This window comes from Trematomus bernacchii, unplaced genomic scaffold (genome assembly GCF_902827165.1).
Source record: "Trematomus bernacchii unplaced genomic scaffold, fTreBer1.1, whole genome shotgun sequence".
Classification (NCBI taxonomy): Eukaryota; Metazoa; Chordata; class Actinopteri; order Perciformes; family Nototheniidae; genus Trematomus; species Trematomus bernacchii.
Genome location: NW_022987547.1, coordinates 215,510 through 243,242, shown reverse-complemented (window position 1 = coordinate 243,242; position 27,733 = coordinate 215,510). Strand labels below are relative to the sequence as shown.

General features: G+C 42.4%; 2 protein-coding genes across 2 annotated transcripts; one reads left to right on the top strand and one right to left on the bottom strand.

Annotated features, from left to right (window-relative positions):
- Positions 1–310: 310 nt before the first annotated feature.
- LOC117476627 (chondroitin sulfate proteoglycan 4-like) lies at positions 311–16,576 on the top strand. Its single transcript, XM_034123305.1, has 23 exons — positions 311–368; positions 2,190–2,353; positions 3,015–4,130; positions 4,226–4,636; positions 4,716–4,837; positions 4,963–5,071; positions 5,494–6,822; positions 7,058–7,150; positions 7,419–7,611; positions 7,645–7,916; positions 8,324–8,429; positions 8,867–9,042; positions 9,210–9,392; positions 9,665–9,841; positions 10,571–10,772; positions 10,885–11,016; positions 11,542–11,717; positions 11,805–11,997; positions 12,103–12,274; positions 12,691–13,030; positions 13,329–13,481; positions 13,775–14,347; positions 14,931–16,576. The coding sequence occupies exons 1-23, from the start codon at positions 311–313 to the stop codon at positions 16,011–16,013; spliced, it is 7,533 nt and encodes a 2,510-aa protein (XP_033979196.1). The 3' UTR covers positions 16,014–16,576.
- Positions 16,577–17,568: 992 nt separating this feature from the next.
- On the bottom strand, positions 17,569–26,828 carry LOC117476706 (sorting nexin-18-like). The gene is made up of 4 exons (XM_034123414.1): positions 25,613–26,828; positions 24,873–25,166; positions 23,758–24,140; positions 17,569–19,579 (listed from the first exon to the last, which is right to left on the bottom strand). Exons 1-4 carry the CDS (start codon positions 26,377–26,379, stop codon positions 19,353–19,355), a joined length of 1,671 nt encoding a protein of 556 aa, XP_033979305.1. The 5' UTR covers positions 26,380–26,828; the 3' UTR covers positions 17,569–19,352.
- Positions 26,829–27,733: the final 905 nt, after the last annotated feature.

Genomic DNA, 27,733 nt, shown 5'->3' with positions numbered 1-27,733 from the left:
GTATCTTGCCATGTAATTGATACATCCCTTGTTCAAAAACAAGACAATCGGCAGGACTTTCAAGAAACTGCTCTCTGGCTTTTCATGTGTTATGACACCTCCCCCTCGTGTTCATGTTTGGTACAACAGCCAAGAGGAGTATGAGAGGGTGGAGCTCCACCTCACTGCTGAAAGGCACAGGTACATATTTCTTTAAAGTCTCTAAAGCCACAGCCAGGAAAGCATGTCGAGGCTATAGGTGTTCAATAGTCAAGCAGCCAGATGTTGCTGTTCACTAAAGGTAACTTAGATCATACGGGCATTACTGACAATGAGGAGTTTTGTGGCCGGTCTGCTCCTGCTGATTTCTGCAGGACACGTTTATGGAGGTAAGGCACTTTGCAGATGGGACACCTTTTTTTCCTAACTGTGATGCAAAAGGTAAAACTCAGCATGATTATGCTATAACATGATGGTTGAATGACTTGCAAAATAGTGTTCCTCATAAAACCATGAAAATAAGGCTTCAGGAATCTCATTCTCTTTTAGATACAAATTATTGTTCATGCAGTATTATATGTATGCTTTTGATGAGGTTAAATTGTGTCTATATCAGTGGGCAGCTTAATGTTAAAGCCCTCAGATACAGTTCAAAGTTTGGTTTATGAGATAGTTTACTATAGTGAGGTAATTTGCTCAAAATAACAAAGCAGTGTCATCTTTATCATGTTGTTCCTCATTCTTCATTTCAATATACATGGCAAGTCAGTTTTCATTTAACTCGAAGTGTGTTTCTTAATCCACACACTTATGTAGCAGTCTCACTAAATCAAATCTAAAGAATTGCCATTGACATTCCTAATTTAACACAAGTTGCTGCATGTGGAGCATTGCAGGGCTGTCAGCATTGCTTCAGAGAGTCCTACATGTCTTCATCCCTACACTTACTCATGACAGCGCATTACCTGCATTCACATTTAAGGGAGATTATTATTAATCCAATGTTAACTGGTGTCATAGAGGCAGATTAGGGAGGGATGGACAGGCGCTAGTTATACTGACCGGGTTTATAGGCTTTACGCTGAGCGGCATGCTAGTACTTCCCTCTGGGACAAGCCCTATAAGACATATTTTAATAATAAATTAAACATAAACATTTGTTGCAGGCAGTGCAAACTGCACATGGCAGCTTTTTGAGTTATTCATCAATCAAATGTTTCAGCTTCCTTTTTCTTCCCCTAAAGACTTGAGATAATTATATTCAGATAATTGTAAGAATCTGATGAATGAGACACTCACAGACACAATTCTATGTTGTGTTCAGTCGCACTGCCACTCTATACTGCTGTACTATTTTGAGAACTTTAAAGAGTTTTTAGAGTCAGATACACACATACACTCTTTGACCTCCATTTGCTGTGTAAACTTGTTTCCATTTTAACTGAGTGCACCAATACCGATGTAGGTCAAATCGGATGAAATCCAGAACGCTGTTCCACTGCTTTTTCCTTCACACATGTGAGTGGTTGGTTCACTTGCCTCACTCTTAAATGCCAGCATACTGTAATTACATACAGAAACTGTTTTAAAACACTACATGAAAAAGTGGTGATAAGTTGTAGCTATGAGTAAAGGGCTTTAGAAAATGTGTGTAAATATATGACTCGAGGCATGACAATGGATAAACGGTTGGTTGGTGAGCTCATTTCATCCAGACTAATGCATCTCACTTGTTATTCAGGGTTCATGTTTCTTTTTCCTCTTTCTCTGACTATTTCATATACCTTTCACCAACTAATGACATTGTTTTTGCTTTAACAGCAGTAATGGAAGAATAGTTGGACAACTACATTTCCAACCTATATCATCTGGGTCAACACTGATGTCTAATTAGCATTAGACCATTTCAGGATGACCCGCTCCAGAATGCATTAGTTGTCATTAATTGAATTTGGATAGCAGTTTTAAAGTGCAGTGTAGCAAGCCAGTCAATACAGATACATTATGTGCATTCGCTGGGATAATGGCTTTGGTCACCAAATGTTCATTTAAATATTTTGGATGTTTTGGTTTACAGATATACCTAAGAATGTAATTTAAAAAAACAAAAAGATGCCAGTTGAGATGACTGACTGGAACAGCTTTTTCGGAGAAAATTGGAACCTTGATGGCAAACTACTTCTCACATGTCTTTTCGTTCATTGCGGTAGTGTCGTTCTACGGTGATGGCTATGTCCACCTGCGGACAGTGGAGACATCCATTCAGACGTTTCTTCATGTACGATTTCGAACCACCGATCTGGCCGGGCTGCTGTTTTTGGCAGCTGGACGCAAAGACTTCCTACTGCTGGAGCTGATCTCTGGCCGCCTGCAGGTAGGTTTAATAATTTTAGGATAGTAGCATCATAGATGTCTAACAACAAGCAAGATGTGTGTATTCTTCATTTGCAAGAAAACAAGTGTTATGACAGTTTTCAGGGAAAAAACATTTGTATTTCAGCATGAATACAAATTAGTCAAACTAAAAGGTGTCCAGAGGCTGTCACCTTCATAACCTCACACCTTAACAACAGGAGGAAATATTTGCCCCTTGGGCAACTTTGGCTCATATAAGTTGGCATTTACTATCCTTTGGAGAGGCAGAGAGAGGCCTGAAAACACACAGCTTGGTGTCAGATTGCTGCAAGAAAGAAAAGAATAACCCCCTGGCAATTTCAGAACAAGTTCCTTCACGACCAACGTCAAGTGAGAAGACCGCAATGGTTTATTGAAAACTCTAAGTGCATTGAAAAGGAGCTGTTTATGAAAGAGTTTGGTTGCATTTATGTGGAAAAGCCTTTGATCTACAGTTAACAACATGTTGATTCTCACCATGTTGTGGTTTTCTTTGATGTGTTCGCAGCTCTTTGTCTTAATAATTCAAGTCTGTATTGTAAAATTAAATTAAAAGACTTGCATTTAATTTGTCTTGGTTATCACTTTTAATTCTTTTTTTCCTTACTCTATCTTTCACTCCCTCCCCCATCATCCCTCAGGTACGTCTGGACCTGGGCTCTGGTGAGCGTTCAATTTGCTTAGAAAAGGGCATGTATCTCAGCGACATGGCGTGGCACTCTGTAGAGCTGACCCACAACGGGCATTTTGTGAACTTGACAGTTGACCAAAACTCTCATGCCAGCCTCCATATGCCAGGCCCAGATATCGAGCTCAGTGTTGAGGATGGGCTTTTTGTTGGCGGGGCAGCCGAACTGAACCACCCATACCTTCTCAACAACTCCACTGGGTTTAAAGGTTGCATAGACAAAGTTGTGTTCAATGAACATAACCTACTTTCCACCCTAAAGCCTTCTTCTGGGTATAAGAGCATCCATAAGGTATCACAGGGCTGTAGTGCACAGTTTTCTGTAATAGAAGATTCTCTCAGCTTTTTCAGCTCCAAAGCTTTTATATCTCTGCCACCCTGGGAGGGGCCACATGAGCTGTTGTTTGAGTGTGAATTGTCCCCCTCTGCCACAGAAGAATATGGCGTTGTCCTGTATAGCTCTGCCAAGAAGGGAGGGTTTGTTGCAATTGAGATTAGAGATGGTAACATGGTAGCAACGGTCGGAAATGGAGATGGGAGTAAGCTTGAGTTGCGTTCTCTAACACATGTTAACCGCAACCGCACCTGGTACCCTGTACAGCTGCATCTGTTGCCCAGCAGCGTCCAGCTGAAGGTGGGAGAGGAGTTGGTCAAGGTCAACCTCAGTCTGGAGCTCCAGGTCATCCAGCTCAGAGGGCCTCTCTTTCTGGGAGGGCTGGACAAAGAAGCCCGGGAAGAAGCAAGGCAAGCTGGGCTGATGTCCGCAGTGCCTGGGGGTCAACTAGCTGGGCAAGCAAGCTCCTTTAGAGGCTGCCTCAGAGAAATTAGGGTGAACACTCAAATAATGGGCCTGCTTAATGCTGCAGTGACCAAAGACGTTTCTCTGGGCTGTGAGACAGGGCCAGATCCAGAAGCATTGACCACCACCCACCAAACAGATCGTCCCCAATTTGATGTTACAACCCCACAATCAATAACCAACAACAAGAAGAACCAGAACTTTCTGTCGCTGAGAAAGCTAGAAGTTGTGGAGGGAGACCGGGCACCACTGGAACCCAAACATATAAAGGTAGGACTGATTGTCTCCTGCTGATCTGTTGATCTAGTTTTCACTAAGACAAAATTACCAATATAAAGTCAGTTCCTATTTGCTCTCCGTTCTAGGTTAATCTGGATTTTCAAAAATTGGGCATTCATCCATCCCAGATGATGTTTCTTATTGAGAGGCAGCCTGTCCACGGCCAACTGCAACTGGACTTCAGTCCTGACCCCGATGAGATGCTGGACAAAGGGCAGGCAAGGACTATCACGACAGGAGCAGAGGAGGTTGATCGGACTTTTAATATGCTGGACCTGTGGCAGGGCCGAGTGATGTACGTTCACGGTGGGTCAGAGGACCAGCATGACTTCTTCATTTTTTCAGTCTTCTCCAGCAACAAGAAGGCGCTTCCTGTGTTTCTAAAGGGAAACCGCCTGTATCGGTTTGACATCAGCATCAGTCCTGTTAATGATGCGCCTGTGCTCAGCCTACCGGCGGGGAACCTTTTTACTGTGCTGGAAAGGTCCAAACGACAGGTATGTAGAGCAGAACGCCCGGATGCTCTGTAGTGTTATTGTTACAAAATGAAAATCAATATTTCCACAATGTCTCCAGCTAACACTAGATGTGCTGAGGGTGTCGGACCCTGACAGCAGTCCTGAAGACCTGGTGTTCAGCTCCCTGGGAAACCTCAACACTGAGGTTGGACACCTTGAGCATCAGGATAACCCCGGCAGGTCTGTGCTATGGCTTCTGATACACATCAATGGATGATAGATTTCAATATTGACTTTCAATAATGATTCAAATCAGGGTTATGGAACAAAACATGGAATTTAACAGGAATGCATCTATCTTTCAGGGCAGTTAACTTGTTCTCCTTGAATGATCTAAAGGAGGGTAGGATCTTCTTTGTCCACACTGGGGTCCCCACATCCCGTCTGGCATTCAGGGTCAGCGACGGGCTGCACGTAAGTTATGTACTGGCTTGCCCAAGATGCAATAAACCCATAATCTATCAAAACAAAAAGTATGTATGTGTGTTTGTATCCATGAGTGGCTTAAGGAATGACTATCCAGTAGCATTTCTCAACATCTACTGGATAGTCTCAATATCTTTACTGATTCCCTCACATTTCCTCTAGCATCAACACTAGGTTGGCATTTGTGGGTTACATTACATTTTCATTTAGCTGACACTTTAATAGAGAGCCACTAACAATCAAGCTGGAATGTCATGACAACAATTAATGCCGTAAAATGTGGTACATTCACAGTTATCTAAGATGAATTGTTATCACTTAAGTGATCCACTAACTTTCCATAAATTGCAATCAATTGTTTGCCAAACTAATGACATTACCATACTGGTGTTTCTTTATTCCTTCCACAGTTGAGCAACACAGTAGTTTTGAGGATTATGGCAGTGCCACTTGAACACAAACTGGTGAATAACACCGGACTGGAGGTGAACCAAGGCGGTGCTTCTATCATCACAACCAATCACCTTGCAGTACAACTTAATGTGGATAATCAGGGAATAGAAATTCGCTATGACGTCATTGAGTTGCCACAATATGGTGAGCTCCAAAGGCTGCACTCAAGTGGCGACTGGAAACCGATAACTTCCTTCTCTCAGAAGCTTCTAAAGAAAGAACGGATCCAATACCTCAACACTTACCATGGTCTTCAGACACAGAGCAACGTTACTGATTACTTCAGGTTTAAAATCAGCATCAGGTCCTTAGCTACCACAGAGGTTATTTTCCTCATCAAGGTACGGTGGATCCAATTTAAGGTCACACGCAGTAAGATGGAGATCAACGGTGTTCAGACTTCTGTTGTAACTCCTGAGGACCTCTATGTGATTTCTAAGGGTGTTAAACTCAATGAGAGCGACCTCTACTTTAAACTCCTCACAGTACCAAAGAAAGGGCAGCTATTCCTCGACAACAAAGCTCTACAAAAAAACTCAACCTTCAGCCAAAAGAATATCACAGATGGCTTGGTGAAGTATGAGCTCTTCAACACGCTGCAGGATGACACACGAGACACGTTAAGTTTTCAGCTGTTTTCAACACATGCCAACTCAATAGCTTACGACTTCAGAATCAACATCAATGCAGAGTCAAATGCCATCACTGTTTTAAACAAAGGCCTTTCAACCCTGGAAGGAGGCAGTAAAGTAATCAGCAATGATATGCTGTTCACTCACACGGCAAGTAACCGTGAGGTTCAGTACAGCATCACTGTGAGCCCAAGGCACGGCCAGATAAGAAGGATCAACCTTTCAAACTCAAGTTCCATAAACGACAACATTGTGACATTCACAAATCAGGATATCATTGAGGAGAGGATCATGTACGTTCACGACGACAGCGAGACTAAGCAGGATTCTTTCACTTTTAACATTATGGTTTACAAACCGCACAAACGGACCAATAAGAAGGAGGACAGAATCAGAGCAGAACACACCTTCAATATCTCTGTGAATCTTGTCAACGATCAGAGACCTTTCAGGGTTGTCGATAAAGTTTTCCATGTAGCCCGCGATGGGCAGAGGTTGGTGATGTTGAATGACCTCCGTTTCCGGGACGATGACTCAGACTTTGAGGACAGTTGGTTGGTGTACACGAGGAGGGGGATTCCAATGGGAGACCTGGTGCTAGCAAGTGATACCAGTCACAAGCTCTACGAGTTCACACAACAGGACATCGAGCAGGTTAGCACACTTTGCAATTTATCTAACATAAATGTGGTCATCTGGGTTGTAGAATATTTGGAATCACAAAGTCAGAGGTTAGTCTTCAGATGTTTTTGTCAAGGTAAATACCCTCCTGTGTCTCACTTAATATAGCTTAGAAGCATCTAGAATTTTACCTCTAGATATTCTATGTTTTTTGTTTGCTAATGTTTTTTTCTTTGCTATCGTTTCCTCTTCTTTTCTCTCCTCACAGAAAAAAGTGTTGTTTGTCCACAGAGGAGTGAGTTTTGGGCGTTTTGTGCTCTTCGTATCGGATGGGAAACATTATGTTTCAACACTGCTGGAGGTGATTCTACGTTTTTCGCACATTATGGATTTGATGTTTTTCTTTATTTATACTTTTCAGTGATGTTGGGCAATTAAACTCTTAGATATTGATAGAATTAGTAGTATTGTGAAAATTGTGATGGTTTCCTTTGGCCAGTAAATTAGAGCTCATTCTACGAATGCTTTGCTGGTAATTAAATATCAGCATTTCTGGGTTAAGTAATGATATTTGCAATGTGATGGCTGACTGCTGTTGTAAGACTTTAGTTTCTGACTGTGTTGTGTAGGTGATGGCGCAGGATCCTTACATTCATGTCGAGAACAACACAGGACTCATTGTCCAGCGAGGCGGGATCAAGATCTTAACCTCCGCTAATCTCAGCATCTTTAGCAACATGGACATCCGAGACCCACAGGAAGTTGTATTTGAGGTCTTCCTTCCCCCTAAACACGGAAGTCTCTGCTTTACGGATGGAGATTGTGAGACCGTAACAGAAGCAGATGCACTTACAGCATTCACCCAGCAAGATTTGGTGGCAGGGCGACTAGCGTATCGCCATGGTGGCAGCCATGAGTTGTCAGATGGGTTCAACGTGACAGTAAAAGCAAGGGAAAATGACCCAGAGAGGCGACTGCACAGAAAGACGAGGGAGATACGTCTGGACATCGGAGTGAAGGTAAAAGTCTACCTGGAGGGGCACCAGAGGTCACCAACTGTCATAAGTAACCGTCCAGTGGTGGTGGCAGAGGGACAGAATGTCTCTATTAGCAAGGAGCACCTAGAGGTAAGCCAATAAAAATAAGAAGACGACTCGTGGAAAACTTGGTGGTCACTTTCCAGCCTGTATTTGTTTCTTATTTTGCAAACTAAGTTACTTGAAAATCTAGGAATATATTCAATAACTGTTTTATTGCCTGTCAATGTAATGCCTTTGTGGGAATTTAATGTATGTAACAGACTGCTCACCTGGTCATATATCTTACAAGGTACAGTAGACCTTCGAAGTAGACAGATTCCTACTACTTATTTGGTCGAATAGTAAGATATAAAGATCTGGACCCAGGCAAGAAAATGACACTTTTACAATTCCAGCTACATCATAGGATTTTCCATTTCTATACAGATAAACTGATCTTTGTATATAAGAAGTTCAATGTAATGTTATAACTATGTTCCGTTTTGTGTAAACAGGTGGTTCATGAGGACAGCCAGCCCTCAGAGATAGTATTTACTGTCCAATATCCTCCCACCTGGGGCTTTCTTCAGCGTTATCCCTCCGACGACCACCAGGAAAACAGTGGAGAACAGCAGCACCTATATCAAGTACAGTCAACTGTAGAGTGGTGGAGTCATTGCACACAATTCTGATTCGTTTACGACTCCCCCAAAAGGAGATATGGCAGAAACTCAGGCTCTTTGCAATGCGAAAAAAAACCTGTCAACACTGAAACTCTATTTTACAAAAGCTCAATTTTCAGTTATCCATAGTGCCATAGGTATGGTATGGACGAAACAGCAAAACGCATAGAAATAATATAACTGTACATATAGGCGTGTTCTTGGTCTGAGACTTTCAGAACTCCTAATAAATATAAACTTTCCTGAAAACAATGTATACAAACTTTAGATTTACAAAATTAAAGCAAACTGGCCCTCAAAAGTTGCACAAGTTGTACACAGGACCAGCAACTTGATAACTTGTTCTGCTCTGTTCCTCCATGCAGAACATCAGAGAACAGCCAACAAATGTATTCAGCCAGGCGGACCTTAACCAGGGATTGATCCTCTACCATCAGCAGGCTGCAGGACACACCAACGACTCCATTCTGCTAGAGGCAACCAACGGGGTCACAAAGGTCGGACCTATCAGGCTGGAGATCGACATCATCCCTATCCTGCTCCCTCTACAGGTACTGAATACATGTCTAGATGTTAGATGACCTTGAAAACAATTATAATAATTCATAAAAAGAGAAAGAAATCCATCTTCCCAAACACAGGATTACCTAAAAGAGGTATCAATTGATCATGTAGCTAACTTCTTTAACCAGTCAATCAAAACTTTATCGGTATCTAGGTGTCTTACTTAACCCTTGATGAGGGGTCGTCCCTGTCGCTGACCTCTGACATCATCAAGGTGGCCAATCATCACTTCTCAGGGATGAACTTCCTGTATCAGCTCATCGTTCCACCGCGACATGGACACTTGGAGCACAGCCGGATCCCGGGGATGCCCATCACTGCTTTCACTCACACTGAGGTTTGGCTTAACACACATACAGACATGACACATTTTCAACTTTTTATTTGTTTTTTTGAAAGGGGTAATTAGGAAGTTTTATTCCGATGCAAGTAATTAGGTATGATCTAATAAAGGTGTGTTTACTAAGAATGCACATTTCTCAAAGCAGCAATAAATGGGAGAGTTGGGTATTTGCAGTAGATAATTGATTTGGAAACAAAAACTATTTTTGCACCAGATTAAACAGGGAAAGTTCATCCCTTATATAAAATGTTAACTTCTGTTTCCAGGTGGAACATGAGTACATCTTCTATATCCATGACGGCAGCAACACACTGAGGGACAACTTCACCATTACAGCCAATCAGACGGAAATCAGGAAGCACAGTCTGCCCTGCACCGCTCACATCTACGTCACACCTGTCGATGACGAGACTCCTGTGGTTACAACTAACAAGGGTCTGAAGGTGAGACACGTTGATTGGAAGTAGACATGGCAATCATTTTCAGCCTAAATGAGGGGGTCTCATCTGCATTGCCTTTTGTTAGTGAATATAGGCTCAATAGTATAGTACTTAAATGTGTATGAATGAACCTTTTATTGGGAAATATGTTGAACTAGACCAGTAGATTAGTTAGATAGAAACCATGCTCTTTAGTCTTTAAAAATGAACAATCTGTATGATAAAAATGAAGTTACTGTATTATTACATTACATGTCACTTGTTAGATGCTTTTATCCAAAGCGACTTACATACTCAATACTGTGGACAATCCCCACAGGAGCAATTTGGGGTGAAGTGTCTTTCCCAGGGACACAACGACATGCTGACTGCAGTGGGGTTTGAACCTGTGAGCCTCCATTGAGCCAGCAGGCTATTAGCTTAGCTTAGCATTAAGTAAATCCACAACTTGTTGATTCTACATTTCTGCTTGTGCACATACTAAACAAACTAAATATAACTGCTCACTTTAGACAACTTAGAGGGGCTGGTAGACGGATTTCTTTACCCTTTAACAAAACCTGGCTAGCTGATTGACCTTGTTTTCAGTCTTTATGCAAGAGTAAGCTATGCTAATGGCTTCTACATCTAGCTTTATTAGCATACAGACATTAGAGTGGTATTGATCGTCTCATCAAATCTTTTTTCATTGCTAAGGTCAAATGTCTTCCTTTCCTTTCAATCTTCCCTCAGGTTTGGGAGGGTTCAGTGACAGAAATAACAACAGATGATCTCAGTGCAGAGGATTCGGACACACCCGAGCCGGAGCAGCTGGAGTTCGTCGTCACACCGCCCAGCAACGGCCACCTTGCCCTGAAGAGCGCCCCCTCCAGACACATCCTGAACTTCACCCAGAATCACATTCAAACCGGACAACTGATGTTTTTGCACAGTGGCGAGTATACTTTTTCTATTCAGAGATGGCTATGTCTTCAAGAGGAATTTGTCTGTAATAAACAAAAAATGAAGTCCTCTGCTTTCTTGACATTGACTCTTTTCTTGTGTAGGTGCTTTATCAGGTGGCTTTCACTTCCAGGTAAACGACGGTGTGAATGTTGCACCTCGCCAGATCTTCAGCACAACTGCCCACTCCCTGGTCCTCACTCTGAAGAGAAATCATCCGCTGCAGGTTTCCCCAGGTACAGTTTTCAAGACCTAAACCCTTTTTTGATTTCAAGTGTTAATTAGTTTAATAGCCTCATTCCAGCTATTGTTATTGGTACAATGGGATCTGATAAGCTAAATGTTGTTATATAGAAAAGGCACTGGGTGGCATCATTATTCTAAGCATTAAGCTGCTTTTTTTTCCTGCCTACACAAACAGGTTATAATGCCTCTGTACCAAGTTAGACTGATAGGGCCACTTTCCTCTTATAAACACACACTTATAAGCAGTCTCACTTGTCAAGGTTACATACATGAAGCTGTTATTCTGATTGAATAGAACATTTAATATTGTAGTTGCTGTTTTTCCTGTTTCATGATCTTTATGTTTTTTAGTGCGTTTAGGGAAAGTTACGTACTTGTTTTTAGCGCATCTTAGACGCTTTTATGACTGTTTGAACAGGAAGCATGGTGATGTTTATTGTGTAATTTAACCAGGATAATTTACTCTCTGTTTTCAAGCTTTTTCTCTCTCTCACAATTGTTTCCCAACTTTAAAGGCTCTGTGACACCAGTATCTGAGCTAGAGCTTCAGGCCGTGACCAACGATATCAGAGACACCAGAAGAAGCCACTCGGTGGTATTTGCAGTCACTGCTCTTCCCAAACTTGGCAGCCTGGTTAGACGTATGCCCGACAACTCTACGCAAAACATTTCCACGTTCACACAAAGCATGGTAGGGAAGTTTGTGTCTTCGCAACAAAGGAAAGCTTTTGTTAACCTGTTAAATTAAATGATGCCATGTCTTAATTTTTTCACTCAGGTGAATGAAGGCGTTATCTTGTACGATCAGAACAAGCCACAGCCAGTGGGATGGTCGGCCGGGGACTCTTTCTCTTTCACCGTGTCCTCTCCTCCTGCTTTCCTTCCTCCACACACCTTCACCATCTCAATCTCCGAACAGCCCAACAAGCATCCTGAGAGCCTTTACAACACCAGACTGCTGAACAACGCAGGTACTGTGTGTGAGCAAAAATCTCTCCATCGTATTTGATATTTATAGTAACACATGGAATATAAGTTAAAATGGACCATGTGAGATGTTTGTTTCCATCATTCAGGTGCTGTGGTGGCCGAGGGAGGCAGAGTGAAGATTGATAGGTCTAAACTAGATGCCTCCAATCTCCTCTGGAAAGTCCCAGAGCCTCAACGGAAAGAAAACCACATCCTGTACCGCCTGACTTCCCTGCCGCGCCATGGAGCTCTGTCTATAAAGGGTCATAACCTCACCAGGTGCAAAATAAAAAATGTCATTACAGCAATACAGACATTGCATATATCAGAAGTAAAAAAAAAAATGATGTATTGTCTTTGAATGTGTTAAAATGACCACAGAGGCAACAGAAAATTATTCTGGTGATCGATTTTCAAAATTCGGATCATTGTTTTTTCTTTACAGGTGAAATAAAATACACTTAAAATAATTAGCCTGCCAAATATTTATTCTCATGTTGCACATTTTTTTTTTTTACCTGTTTCCCAGATGGAACGTTTTTTAAAGACCTGAGAAATAGAATCATTACAAAACCACTTTTTTCAGATTAGGTCTTAAGTTATTCAGTCATGAACACATTTAAGAGAAAAATATTTAAATCAGTTTTATTAAAGAGAAAATAATAAGCAAAATTGTTCTATTTGTCTTTCCACAGGAACCATCCTTATTTCTCCCAGGTCACCCTGAACAAGTTCGGCATCACATACGTCCACGACAACTCAGAGACGACGAGCGACAGCTTCACTCTGCGGGCCTGGGTGGCTCCTTTGCATCACTCTTCCTCTTCCTCTTCCTCCTCCTCAGATTCCTCCTCCTTTACCCCCCTCTATTCAGCCCTATCATCCTTATCTGTCAAGGAGAGAGCAGCAGTGACGGAGACGTTTAACATCACCGTGACATCTGTCAACGACCAACCGCCGGCCATCATGAGCACAGCACCGAGTGTGAAGGTCGTAGTCGGAGAGAGAGTCACGATTGGACCAGAAGATCTGCAGGTGTTTGAAGAGCATGCGTAGCTGCACAACTTTGATTCAAAATGGTTTATTTTGATCAGTTTGGAGATCATTATTTTTATAATTATTTATGAAATCGGTAATTTCTTCTTAAGGATGGGATAAGGAGATTAAAATATTAAACATCCACAGTATATCTCCAGTTCGTAAAGCTTAAAAAATCATCAAGTAACAGTGATATATGGGATGATGATATAAAGTCTATATCTTCCACAAGCTTTTATTTTTGTGAGTAATTCACTTTAGATTCTAATTCAATCCTGTGATTCTACATGTCCAGGTTGAGGATAATGACACCCCTCCAGAGAAGCTGCACTACCATGTGATCAGAGAGCCCAACAACGGCTACCTGACTCTGGGGAAAGGACTGGAGCCGGTGACCACCTTCACACAGAACGACGTCAACCACGGGCGGCTGCACTTCAAACAGCAGGTGAAGAGGCCATCCGCTGAAGACCTAAATTCTTTTTTTCAGAAGGGATGTTTTGTATTGCGATTTATGGAATTGTATAACAGCATATGATAGAACAAGTTTTTGCTTGTCCAAAAAAGTTTAGGGCGCAATAATAGAAATTTGTCAGATTTTAAAGAAGAAAAACTCTGGAAATCGTATGTTTTAGTTTTTATTTTATTATATATTTTCCTAATCTTTCAGTTTGTTGTCTTTATAGAGTGCTATGATCCTTGTTTCTTTTATCCACCTTTATCCTGTGTTCCCTCTCTCAGGGAGAACACTCAACAGGTATTTTCTACTTCAACGTAACCGGTCATCATCACCCACTCTACAAACGGCTTAGTATGGAAGTGATAAAACCCTCTGTTTACATGGTGAACAACACTGGCCTGTCATTGGTTCAAGGTAGGACTGCTGTGGTCCTGACAACCAACCAGCTTGCAGCTCACACTCACAGGCAAGCCAACATTACCTACACAGTCACCAAACACCCTCGCCATGGACGCGTCGCTATCAACGACCAGGAAGTCATGAGCTTCAACCACGAGGACCTACAGTTTGGCCGTGTTGTCTATCACATGACTGATCTCAGTGAATCAGAGGACAGCTTCCAAGTCTCGGTGTCAGCGTCATCCCACAGGGTAGAATTTGGAAATGTGACGGTGCACACGGTGAAGGTAACTGTGCTGCCTCTGGTCTACCTGAGGGAGCCCGTGAGAGTGCCCAGTGGTGTCCCTGTGAAACTGGGGAGGGGCATGATCGATGCATCGGAGCTGGCGAGAATCAGCCGAACCAACCCGGTCTTTTGGGTTCTGTCTCCGCCAAAACATGGCAAACTAGTCAAGGTAAAGCATTTCATTTAAGCTTCTGTAAATGTTTAAAAGTTGCATATATACAGTTTTTCCATTTAAGTGTCTAAAAACAACTACAACTGTAGACCTAGAGAAATCTGTGATTTCAAGGTAAAGGTTAGTTTTCAATAGTAAAGTATCCCTTTAATCATGTGTCAGCCTTGTGGTTGTCTGCCAGAAGCTGTATATTATATTTGTATATCCAAGCATATTTTTATGATACACCTTTTTGATCTTGGTCACTTTTAGCACATTTATTTGAACCAAATGCAGAATTGTAATCGTCGAACAAATAGATTTTAAGTGAAAAACAAGAGTAAACGCAGCTGGCTGTCAAACAGTGTCAGAGAAAGGCTTTATTAAGTGTTTTTTTACCGGTTTTAATCACAGGTAATGCTGACTGCAATGACACCAGTGGACGCAACCAAACTTCACCTCTTGCTAATTGTTCTGATTGAGAAGCCCTAGTGACGGAAAATTACATATCATGCATTTAAAGAGTAGTAAAAAGTCCTTCCTGTAATCATCTAACTTCCGTTCCCTCTCTTTACAATGTGTCTGTTTCTGCATGTTGCAGATAACCTATGACCCTAACCGAGCTTCAGAGGTACTGAATTCGTTCACGTTCAGAGATGTGGTGCAAGGCCGGATCGCCATCGAGGAGACTCTCAGTGACGGTGACAGCGAGCTGCGTAATAACAAGTCAGCTGGAGGCCACGCCCCCGCCACATCTCTCAGTGACTCTTTCACCTTCCTGTTGAGAGCTGGAAACGTCCAACCAGCAAAGGGCGAGCTCCACTTCACCATCTTACCCCACCACCATATGCATCATGGTCCAGGCAGTTCAAACACAGACGCTGCAGGTCACACAACTACACATCTTCCGACACATAATAAGGCTACTATAGGAAGAGCAGGTGAGCGAGGAGGTGATCGAGGGGTTTCCACAACGCTCAGCGGGGCCGGGGTGGGTTCACCTCCTCACATTTTGATGCATAAGACCCACAACAGAACACAGCATAAGTTGAGGCCTCACAGCCGCTGGGGGAACCACACCCGCAGTGGGAGTCACAAAGGAAGATCAGGGAGTCATGCAGATGGAGCAGGAGGGGGTCATAGTCACACCCCAAAACCCCACACTCCTCCTGTGTCCAAACACGGCCCAACCGCCCCTCCTGACACCCGCCCAGCCCACGTGGAGTTCCTCCCTCGCCCCGCCGCCGACCCTCTCCTCATCATCCTGCCGCTGCTCGCCTGTTTGCTCCTCATCGTAATCCTCGTAGTTTTGATTCTGGTGTTCCGCCGCCGCAGGGAGAAAGAGGCCCGGCTGCGGGTCCGGCAGCGGCTCGCCGCGGTGACGTTACCCCCCGAGGGCAGCCCTTACCTGGGCTGGGCGGAGCAGAGCGTGGCCATACCCTCTGTGGTGGTCACCCCCCTCGGGCCTGCCAGCTGCCCCAACTCACCCAGGGTCAAATTAAGTCACAAAAGGAGAAGTCTGGCCCCTGGGATGACCTTCTGGGGGCCTTTCGAAGCAGATGGAGAAGGTGAAGATGGGAATATTGGACCTGATAACATTAATGAAAGAGATAATGTAATGTTCAAGACTCTGAGATCTAGATCCTCTATTCCGACTCTTAAAGACAACCAGTACTGGGTTTGATGGAAGTAATGCAAAGAAAAACTGTGCCTATTTGGTGTGAAGTTAATAAATACACATACATGCTCTACATCTGCAGTCCTTTTAAGGCACATCTGACCTGCTTTGAACTTTTAAAACGACAAAAACATGCACATTTGTTTGTAGGAAATGCTTAATAGCAATTATATATTAGTCCTTTTCCTGAACCAACTTGAACTGAACACTTCTTTAGCTGTGTAGCTGTGAGGAATATAGTTTGTTACTTTGAGACTGTGGCTGAAACAAGGAAGTGAAACAGAAATGTAATAAAGCAGAATTTTTAGTTAATTCAAGACTTAGTTTGTAAATGCTGAGAGTTTAGGGTGTCATTCCCCTCATTTACTGCTCTGCATGCTTTTCAGTTTTCTTTGTCTGGTGTTGCTCAAGGCAGTATGTTTTAAACATGTTATCGGTTTATGATAGTGCATACAGTATTAACAAGTCGTAATGAGATGTAAAGACATAGGTAGCTTTCTTGTGTCATACGTGACCCATTTTATGCAAGCCTCTTTGTTGTCCACTGTGAAATTTTTATTTTTAATAAAGGTTATTTCTCTACTTACTGTATGTGTCTCAACCTCAAACACATCAACCTCAGCAATCAAAAGTCAATTGGAGCAAAACAAAGAGTTTTTGAGTCTCATGATCTTCCCCTTTTTTGGGGGGGGGGGGGGGGAATCAATATAGCACGGTACAACATTATTTTGTGTGGCAATATTGTGGTGGAAGGATGGAAGTATTGTTTGTTTTATCACATCAAATGTTAAACCTTTTGGTAACGGATGCTTTTTCTGTCCACTAGATGGTGTTGAGTTTTTCCAGTGAGGTCATAGGTGAAGGGATTGGCAGGAAGTTGGTCAAAACAAAGATGGGAGTCAAACTGCATGATTTGCAGTTGAAAAGAAAGGTAATCAATCAGAGAATATGATATAGTAATATTCAGCATACCGCAAACACGGGGGCCCACTCAGCTTATTTTCAACTACAAAACCTTGTTTATTAAGTCTGGTTTCAGTAATGTATGTGTATGTTAATGTTTCAAATGACCAGTCAGACTGGCATGTACCCCTGCTTGGATGCTGTAAAACATGGTTTGATTACTTTTAGAAATGTAAAGTAATGGCTCAGATAACCAATCATTTTAAATAGGATAAAACTCTAGGATAAAATGAAAACATGGAGGAGGAGGAGAGGAAGAGGCAGGCCTGCATAATGGAGGGCCAGCGCCTGCAGTAACCTGACCTGCAGCCTGTGATCTGTGGTGTCTGATGTCAGCGACCAGACTGCTGCTGCCTCCACAGGAAGCGCTGGTGATAACAAGCTACTCTAGGAGAACATGTTGCACTGAAAAGACACAGAATAAGGATGGTTTTGTTATACTAAATTAACGTAAAACATAAAACAACATAAAAATAGCAGGTGTCTTAGCACGTGTTGGCATTTACATGTGACTAGTTAAAGTGAAATATTTAAATATCCTAAACATATGCAAAGCATTTATATTCATCAAAACACTAATTGAAACACAAACAACAGGTCAAGTGAAACTATAATTTATATTTCTGAGAAATAGTCAACAATACAGATATATGATGACATATATTCTACTTTAATTTATTAACGAACAAAATGCTGTTCCAATGTAATACATTTAAAGTGTTAAAATGGTCCAATCATAGTGGATCACATGATGGTGAAGAACCTGACCTTTGTGGTATCCCATTATAGAAATGTGAAGTCGTATATGACGTAACAAAATTGACCAGACATACTCTAAAATGACGGGCACAAAAATACAAATTCAGTAAGCTCATTTTGGTTACTTATCGGTTTAACAATAAATGTTTAAGAGTAGCGAGCATAACAAGAAGAGCAACCATAATTAAAGCCACTGTGTAGAATCTCAGAAGTAAAAAAAGACAGAATGGGGTGAAATGAACAGATTCTTTACCAAGATTGTCTTAAACTACGGAAGCCCAAAGATTCAAATGAGAAGAAGAAAATCTAGTGATCCATTTCTCCATTCAATCCAAACACAATGCACATGAATTCATTATTAAAACTCACCTAAAAGAAAACAAATGGTTTTATTCATGTTTAGAACATGTGGTAATGGTGCACTTCAGCCCCTTGTGGGCAAAAAGGAATTACAAGAAAGAAAAACTGAGAAAAAAAAAGAGACATTGAAACAAAGGAAAGAAAACAATTAAGATTTGAAATAGAAAATAGATCACCAGAATGTTCTTTCTTGCCTCTTAAGGCTTCCGTATACATTTATATTAACAACTATGCCCTCTGAAGAATGTCAAATATTCTTTAATCCCATTAAAAGTCTACACATCTAAACCTAAAGTTCTGGATTCAAAGCCTTATTTCCTGGAAGCATCAATCTGTACCCTGAGCCTGACCTCTGAGCTACCCTGATTGATAAGAAAGCAGAAAGACAGATGTGGACTTCGAGTTTTAATAACCCAAGGCCTGCAGCGGCCCGAAAAGAAAGAACTGTGGAGAAGCTTCTCAAAACAAGCAGATAATCTGTCAAAAAACTCAGTTTGAGATCAACAATTATTCAAGGTCTGGCAAGATAGAAACTAAAATGCAGAACATTACAAAGGGCTTCAAATTATAATATTGTAATGAACTGACCGCAACATAATAGGGAGATGTGTTAGAGATCCAAACGAGGTCCATGAAATCCGACACCTGAATCAAATTCAGTAGAGGAGATTCAACCACTTTGTCTCTTTCCGTATTCACCAACCATCTGTTGTGTCCCATAGAAACAATACTGAACTGGTCATTCAAGTCAAAACAGACAGACACATATAGAGTTAATCATAAAAGTCCTGTCTTTCAATCATTAAAACATCCAGTTCAGGTGATATAGAGAGTTTCCTGTCTACGTTCTGTGGTATGTTCCTGATCGGAGGGTTTCCACGAGGCAGAGGAGAGATCACGTGACCCTGAAACCGAGAATGGAGAGGCTGCCCCGTCACAATGAAAACAGCTGTTTTTAATATCGCAGTCTCGCTGAGTTGCAAGATGTGCCCCGAGCGTCAGCAAATCCCTGTTACTGGTACATTCATCAGAGCCGTCCAGATAATCCAAGAAGTTGTCATTCTTCTGTCTAGAAGCCTATTTCTTTTTTTTATAAAGTGGTTAATTTCTTCCAATGCTCGTACCAGGCCCAGAATTCACCGCATGACAAAGTGTTCTCTCTGAAAGGACCATAAGAACCCATCAATCCTCCATGACTGCCCCCTCCCTCCTCATTTCCTCAAAGTCTTTGTAGTCCAACGTTTCTGTTCTCTCCCTCTCTTCCTACTGGTCGTCATCATATTTCTGAAGAGCGTCCTGCAGCTTGGCGGTGATCTTCTGGAAGAATCCGATCTGCTCTTGGAGGTGGTGCTGCATCTGCGAGCGGAAGTCCCGTACGCGTGTGCGGTGGAAGTGCTGAATCTCTGCCAGTGTGGCGCAAGAAATGATGTTGCAGCGATCGTGGAGCTCGCCTTCCTGCTTTGGACAGTCTTTCACCTTGGTCAGTGCACCTGGAACAAAAGCGAAAAGGTTGAAAGGCTTAAAGGGGACCTATCATGCAAAATGCACTTTTGTACGTCTTTTATACATGAATATGTGTCCCCGGTGTTCCAGGGAACTCACCAAGTGTCAGAAAACACAACCCTCTCTATTTTCCTCCATACCCAAATCTCTAAAAAAGGGGCTGCAACGGATCTGATAAAAACTGATCCAGATTTAAACACTGTCCTGACGTCAGGACGGTGGCGCTACGGCTATTGGGCCAACTCCACCAATCAGGAGGAGACAGCCACGGCCATTGCCGTTCGAAAGCGCTGGAGACGCTGTAGTACATATGCCAGGCCTGTAGATGGTGCTGTTCTCACTGAATCTGCCCTTGCAAAAACAGAGCTAAAAAATGTCAAATTGAGCAAAATGAGGCATGGCTAAAATGCATGATCTGTTTGGTATTATGAAAAAAAAAAAAGTATAAATATGCCTTATATAGGTATGGTCCTACACTATATTATTCAAATATAGCATGATAGGTCCACTTTAAACAAATTCAAACCGACATTGCAAAGTAATAGAACACCATTTTTAAATCGCAACCGCAATAACAAAATCTGATGTTTGGGTCATACGCTATAATGATTTATTGTTTGTGTGCATTTAATAATGCATAAAATAAGGAACTTTAAGAAGAAAAAAATGCATACTGAAACAACGCACAGTTGTAATTATTGGTCTAAACCACATGTGTCAAACTCAAGGCCCGGGGGCCAAATCAGGCCCGTGGTGGATTTAATGTCGGCCCGCAGGATAATTTCTAATTACTATTAGATCGGTATATTGCACGCACACCTTCACTCAATCCTGAGGGTTTCCTCAGCTCAGAGCCTGACCCCAAACATTGATGAACTTGCACCCAAGATGAGATGCCAAGTATCTGGCTTGAACTAGCATCACAGAGCAGCAAACTGAGTTTACATGGATGTTTCCTTCTGCACTTTTTTTTCTTGCGACAACAGGGCATGTTTAGTTTTTTCTTTGAGGGAAATAGTTTTTTTGAAGCTGTTGTTGGCCTGTGGAGAAATGTAATCATAAGAAATGACTCCTGAAAAGCTGCAGATAGAGCCATGAGAAATGAATGCAACTGATTATTTAATGTTTAATGTTGTTTTTATAGGCAATCATTTAAGCTTTGTTAGTTCCAGGTTTAATATGTGCAATAAGTTCATTTCAATAAACATTGAACCTGTCCGGCCCTCGACTAGTACCGATTTTTTAATTTTGGCCCACTGTGTATTTGAGTTTGACACCCCTGGTCTAAACCATCACAATTCTAGTATTTTCCCAAATGGCTCTAAAAGGATGGCAAATTCTCCAAGCTGACCATGACATTTCTTTTATACTACGTAAACAAGCTGGTTATTGCATACTTTTTCCATGAGCCTTGAAGTTACCCAACACCCAGCCATGACTCACAAAGTCTGAAATTCAAAAGGGGAAGAAGAAGTAGAGTTTGAAAAAAGACTGTTGGGGTAATGATGAGCTAGCTTTAAGCCTGGCCACGGCTCTCCACCCTGACCTCGCTGACCTCTCATTTTGATCTCTTTCTCACATGTCGGAAACACTCATCATACCTGCACAAGTACACTAACAAACTGAAATTAACTTGGACTTTGTCCCCTTCGCTGCCAAGGCGATTACAGAGCTGTAATCTGAACTCTTGTACTGTTGGCTGGTGGGAAAACTTGTTCAGCTCTGAAACAGTCTGAACCCCCTCCCTCACACATACACACAGCCCTCCCCTATTCTTCTTCTTCCTACTTCTCTTCAACTGTATCACTGGGAGGAAGGAGGAAAAGAGGGAGAAGAAAAGGGGAGGAGGAGGGGAAACTAATCCTGAGAGCGCTCCATTTTGCATTCCTGCAGTCCCAGGGCAACATTGGACAAGAGGCCAAGGAATCTCTTCACTCATTTAAATCAGATGTAGCCTTTGGACTCACAGACAGAACCGGCAATTGTAGGACGATACTGTACATGGCCGTTTAGGTTAACAGAGATTTCCACCTATAGAGCCAAGCAGCTGTATTCAGCTAATCTGTGGAGCAATGAGGCCATGTTTTTGTAATTTGTTTAATGGAGAAACGTACAGGGCTGTATGACATAGATAGAAATGTGTGGCATGCAGACGAGAGGAGAAAGAAAAAAGAGAAAAGTTTACGTGAAATGTGAGACCAGTCTTTTCTTTGTGTGCTAAAGAAAAGGAGTTTTGAGGAAAAAAAAAAGTCTTGTGTAAGCATTTTTCCCTCCATGGTGATCCTTCAACTAATTGGCTGTTATGGAAACTGTGACTAAACCAGACGTCTTTTGTTCAAGGTAGTTGTTTCACAATGATGACAGAAGTGCAGACTTTGCATTGTGGGGATGATGGATCCTCAGCAGACAGAGAAGTGTGCTGAGCAACAGCGAGTAATGGATTACTCAGAGTCAGTTCTTCTTTCCGTCAATGACTCCCTTTGTATAACCCATACACATGCTCGTCAATTAATTTGCAACTGAACACATGCATGTTGCAATATGTTGTTGCTCTTTTGAGTTGGTTTGTCTATAGAGACAGAATCACTAGCCAAGTTTCTAAATGTTGCTGATAATATTTAAGATTCTTTAAGGAATCAGTTTCAGAGCTAGTTTAGTTTCATTTAGTTTCTATGTCCCATGCCTGGTTGGGTCATTATCTGCCTTTTTGCATAATTTTACATGAATAAGCATGAGCTCATACTCCATAGAGACATTCATATTCATTTCCTTTAATACCGGAAATAAGTAGTCAATTTTATTTACTGAAAGCATATTACTCAACAACAAATAGATAGTAAGTAACGGTATCTTCCAGTGCAGCAGAAGTCAAGGAATGGTTTAAAGGTGTTAGAAATTAGACGACAACGCATTACTTGTCAATCAGAAAGTAGGCGCTGCCAGTCACGGGGACTATTGGGATTCAGACCGTGTTTCCATAGTTCCCAGCTGTGATTCTGTCGAGAGAACAGGGCTCAGCAGACTGTAGAAACAGTGCCTCTAGGTTTTGGCTAACTTCAGGACTTTGTGTGCCAGGAGCAACTCCCTCCTCCCAACCTGCAGGCAACTAACAAGCTAACTCTTCTGCGAGTTCTTTGTACACGTCTGTATGTGTTTTCCTGTGAGCGAGAACAGGATTTCACAGTATCCAGAATGTTACAATGCACGGGCCATGGGTTTCAGTTTTCAACTGTGCAGTAAATGAAAACAGATGTTGAAACAATCAGAATCTGGGTTTCTGTGAATTATCTGCCTTATTATTGACATGATAATACATTGTGGGCTCTGCAAAATGGATGGTTATTGGTAACATCGTTAATTACTGCGTATAATCCAAGTTAAACTAAGGAATTGTGTTACTCTTTTGTTTCAGAAGTGATTATATACAGTCTGAAGCTGAGAGCGAGAGGCCTTGTGTTGCTATGATCCTCCCTGGATTCAAACCCTCCACCCTGCAGATGCATCAAGAGTCATTACCTCATCTCCATTTGAAGATAACCTATGACCTCACTGGTGATAAATCTGCTAGGTCCTGTATCTGCTTAATTTCTTGCAAACTCCTTAAGGGGTATGTTCAGTATGTTTCTTCCTGGGTCCTATGTAGACGTGTTTTTGTGAAAAAAAGTGAAAAATGGGGACAACCATTTCTAAAGTTGGGCCAGTATTGAGCGAGAGCACTGCAGCCAATGTAGTCCTATCAGGCAATTCAGCTCTATCAATGTACTTCAACTAAAGTACTAGTTTTTGCCACTGACAGGCTCAGATTGTCTTTATAAGTTTCTGACAACATTTAAAAAAATGACCCTACAGACAAAAACATTTTTTAAAGTGGCAATGTCAGAACACATACATTCTCGTAGTGGAACTGCCCAATAGGAAAACATTGAAGCACCTTTTGCGGCTTCTGGCTCAAAAATGTAACAATTTTTTTAAAAAAGGGTCCAGGTTGAAATATACCAAAGTAACTGTTTAAAGAGTTCAGACTCTGGATTCTTATTTACATCCAATATAAATTAAGTATGTATGCAAATGAGCTAAGTGTGTTAACTTAATGCGTTTGGCAAGCATGGTGGTTCTGGTTTCAGAGAACACACACACACACACACACACACACACAGTTTCCTACCTTTCTGCACATGGATGATGTCAGGGAAATTGGCCAGGTGTCCTCTGTAGAGGTCCAGCAGGTCAGAAATAGGAGCCAGGTCACGGCGCGGCTGCTCAGCAAAATACTCTCCCACCTGCTCGTAGGCCTCTCCGGTGTAGGCGATGGCTCTGTTCAGACCCCCCGAGTAGGCCTGCTGGTCCAGCTCGAACGCCTGCCCCAGGAGAGCAAAGGACTGCCCCACTTTCTGGTACTCCTTCTTGAAGCCTGTAATCTGCTTGCGAGCGAAGTCATTGATGGTGACGTTCACAACCACGATGTTCTCGTCCATCCTCTTGGTGAAGGACTTGAAGCCTTCGATCTTGCTCTCCACTTCCTGGAGGTCCAGCGGGACGGCAGGCGTACTAAAAAGACAAAGAGGGTCATTATAGACCTTATTTTGAAAGTCCTTTATGATTGATTTCATTTAAGCATTACATCATCTGTATTTATTATTCCTCTGTTCTACTTATCTCATCCTCGCTATCAGGCACTCCCTACGAGGAAAGCCTTTAGTTACAGCAGAGTGAAACCAGGATACAGATAACAGCGTCTCGCTAAAGGGCAAATATCCTTTACTGTTAGTTTATACCATTGTATAAGGTATTTGAGGTGGATAAAATTACAGAAACATCTGACACAATACTATGATGAAGCACCACAAACCCGATTCATACCTCATTGACAGAGTATGAACAACAATATTACATCATAAGCTTCAGTGTGTAGCAACGTGTGAAGGGCTGTTATTTATGGTTTTTGGTAAACCTTCTTTCCCTGAGCCTACCACATATTGTACTTCAGTTACTGATTGCCTACATTTCCCAGAATGCCTCTTACAATCTCCAAATAAAGGGCTGTAACATGATTCAGTGGCTGGTTTTAGAGTCATCGCTCTGTTGATGACAACAGAGTGAGGTAACTGATAGTTCTTAAAGTAAACAAGGTCATGAACGTGGTCCTTACTGAAAATCTGATCTGTTTTAAAGCAGCAATGCATTATGGGCTACTAGGCGTTCTTATTGAAGAAGAATACAAGTCGGTCTGTACGCCTCATACACAATGAATTTCTCCCAGTACTTATCCGAGCCTCCTACCTGATTGTCAGGAAAAAATTTGAACCGACCAATTCGTCTCGCTCGGCCTTCCTCTTGCCCATCTTCCAAGCCTTCTCGTCTGCTCCGCATGTAAGGAAATGCTGGAAAACGTCGCAGCGTGCCAGCACTGGATGGGTGATCATGTGGTTCATCCACCAGATCAGCCCCTTCCTCCGCTTGGAGATGAAGTCTTCCTCAAAGCGACCGGTGGCCTGCTTCTCGGGAAGGTGGGGTACGGAGATGACCGGGAAGCGCTCAACGAGCCGAGCGTACAGCCAGTCAAAGTGCTTATACCTGCAGGGGTGATGGAAAATAACACAGGTTGGAAGATTTATTGGAAAGAGTAGTTGGGAATGAGGTGTATTAGCAAGTAAACAGCAAAACAAAGGAAGTTAGATGGAATGAAAAAGAAGGAAGGATGTAAGGAGAGCAAGTGTAAGGACTTTTTTCCCCAAAGACCAAGTAGAAACTAATGTGAGGGTGTGAGTGTTGGTTTAAATGACAGCCCTACTGACAGGGAAACAATGTGAAAGGTGCAGAGGGAATCTCAGAAAGGAAAGAGGAGATTCCTGAGGACTCCAGAGGGCAAAAGGCCACAGTTTTTTTGCCATGTTGTGGGAACAATTGTGGCTACAGGAAAAGCCGCAGAAACATTTATTCTTAAGTGTATGGGGGCCGGGGGATCCGGTGGAGAAATTAGTTTGGAAACCCCCAGAGGAGGAAGAGAAGGAGGAAGGTACCTGCGGTTGACTTGTACATTGGTGTGCGTCGGGGTCAGGCCGTAGGACATGTAGCTCTTCATGCCTTTGAACTTGGTCTGCTTGGTGGGGTCGTCAATGGTGCACATGAACGGATAAGGGTCCTCCTGCCACTCTGGTCCGTTTTTGCCCATCACCACGCAGATCCTGTCCCCGTCCTTCACGAAAGCAGAGGCCTCCCCGAGCAGGAAGGCCTCCCCTCCGGACTTGACAAAGGTGGAGAACCTGTTGAGGTTCCTCCCCACTGTTGCTGAGCTCTTGGCCTGCTGCTGATGCTGCTGGGAGCTGTCGCGCCGCCCGGGCAAGGAGGAGGTGACGGGGTACAAAGGGGGCGAGGTACCCATACCCTGAGCCGCATCGGTCGGAGAGCTGTCATCCCAATCGTCGTCCCAGTCGTCATCACTGCCCTGGCTGGTGTGGAAGCTGCCCCCCCCACTGCCACCACTGCCGGCCCCGAGTCCTCTCTGAGACTCCGGGGACGTGTAGGAGGTGTGAGTGGGCGTCACGGCTTTGGCTTTGGCTTTGGGCGAGGAGAGGCCGTTGTTGTTGGTGTTGGAGGTGATTTGGTCCCTGGTGATCTCCACATATGAGGCAGGGAAGAGGCCAGCCTCCCCCCTGCTGTTCTCCCCCTCCAGCCAGCCGTCCAGCTCCTCCTCGCTGAACAGAGTCACCAGCTCATTCTCTGTTATGGAGATCTCTCCTGGGTTTTCAGAGTGGAAGTCGTACAAAACTCTGGCCTTTAACGCCATAATTCTAATATCACATATGTTTATTTGTTCACTAGTTCCTGTCTTTGTTTCTTTAGGGACTTTTCTTTTACCCCCCCCGGATCAAACCTTTAAGAGCTCTTTTAAATGTGGAGGTTTAGATCATTTAGCGGAAGCAACAATTGGGACTACTTTTTCCACTTCAAAGCCAGGCTTGCATCGCAGAACCATGCATAAAAGAACAAGGGAAGAAACACACGGGCTTGTACCCGACACCCACCTCCTCTCGCCGCTCCTCTCAGATATCATTTGTTTCCATGCAGAACTTAATCCAAGTCGGGAAAATACGGAGGAAACCTGTATACCGGGTGTTTTCTCTCCGAGGGAAGATGCCGGTTAGAGTTTGAAGTTGACAAACTTGCGACGGCTGTGTCTCTGCTTTAGTCCTACGGATAAGAGCCGGGGGAAAGTACTGTTTTTTCCTCCTCCTCCTCCTCCTCTCCCTAAGATGCTTGTAAGTTAAAGGCACCAGTCCTAACACGTAGTAGACTGGCTGACTAACGGAGGGTGGAGCCAGGAGCAAGTTTAGTCAAGCCACTGAATTCATACATGGAAAAAACCCACATAACCTCATTTTAAAAGCTCCATCACGTAAATAAATATGTCAATACGTCACCAACTACACTTTGAATATGCCTTAATTAAGTCGGTGTTACTCGTATAAAAAATATATTATTCATTATTTTAATCTGATTCATTATTTCATTAGCTTAGCAAATAAATATCTGCTTTAAAAGTTAAGTGAGAGTAAATTGTGTACAATTGCATAGGCCTACACATTAAGTGTAATGGACTTTTATATTTTATATTTCCTTTGCTTTATGTATTGTGTGGCATTTTAGACCTCATTTATGACAGACACGCATAAACACTGTCTAATGTTTTTTCCACAAAAAAATAAAAAATAATCTGCTCCTTCCCTTTATTATAAAACATACAATATGAATAAGCAAATGGACTACTTTTAAAGGTTCACAGCTGGATTTGACTTCACTGAAGAGTTCATTATCAGAGGCTTCTGGCTTCTTCATCAAACTTGTGTAAATTGCATACTGAAGTTGAACACAGAGAAGCCTTAAACCTCAAACTCTGGAAATGCATCGCTTTGCACATTGAAGGCCTACAACCCAATTGAAGAAACAAAAAAAATATGGTGGATTGAGGGGAAGTTACCCATATTTAATTTAGCTCAAAATCTGGCAACTACAAAAATATTACCATAACATTTTTTTTTCAGGCATGTGCCATTTAAAAAAAAAAAAATTGATATTGTTAAATTGTATTACTCTTTTAGAATAGAACTGTTCTATCATGATCCCCTACTATCATTTTTGGG

What these genes read in the sequence shown, in the direction of transcription:
- LOC117476706 (XM_034123414.1), bottom strand. Translation starts at nt 26,379, where the DNA reads ATGGCGTTAAAGGCCAGAGTTTTGTACGACTTCCACTCTGAAAACCCA. An exon ending in AATTTTTTCCTGACAATCAG is followed by an intron (nt 24,141 to 24,872) that starts GTAGGAGGCTCG and finishes TTGTCTTTTTAG; the next exon opens with TACGCCTGCCGTCCCGCTGG. An exon ending in CATCATCCATGTGCAGAAAG is followed by an intron (nt 19,580 to 23,757) that starts GTAGGAAACTGT and finishes CTTTTGTTCCAG; the next exon opens with GTGCACTGACCAAGGTGAAA.
- LOC117476627 (XM_034123305.1), top strand. Translation starts at nt 311, where the DNA reads ATGAGGAGTTTTGTGGCCGGTCTGCTCCTGCTGATTTCTGCAGGACAC. An exon ending in TGATCTCTGGCCGCCTGCAG is followed by an intron (nt 2,354 to 3,014) that starts GTAGGTTTAATA and finishes ATCATCCCTCAG; the next exon opens with GTACGTCTGGACCTGGGCTC. An exon ending in CCACGTTCACACAAAGCATG is followed by an intron (nt 11,718 to 11,804) that starts GTAGGGAAGTTT and finishes TTTTTCACTCAG; the next exon opens with GTGAATGAAGGCGTTATCTT.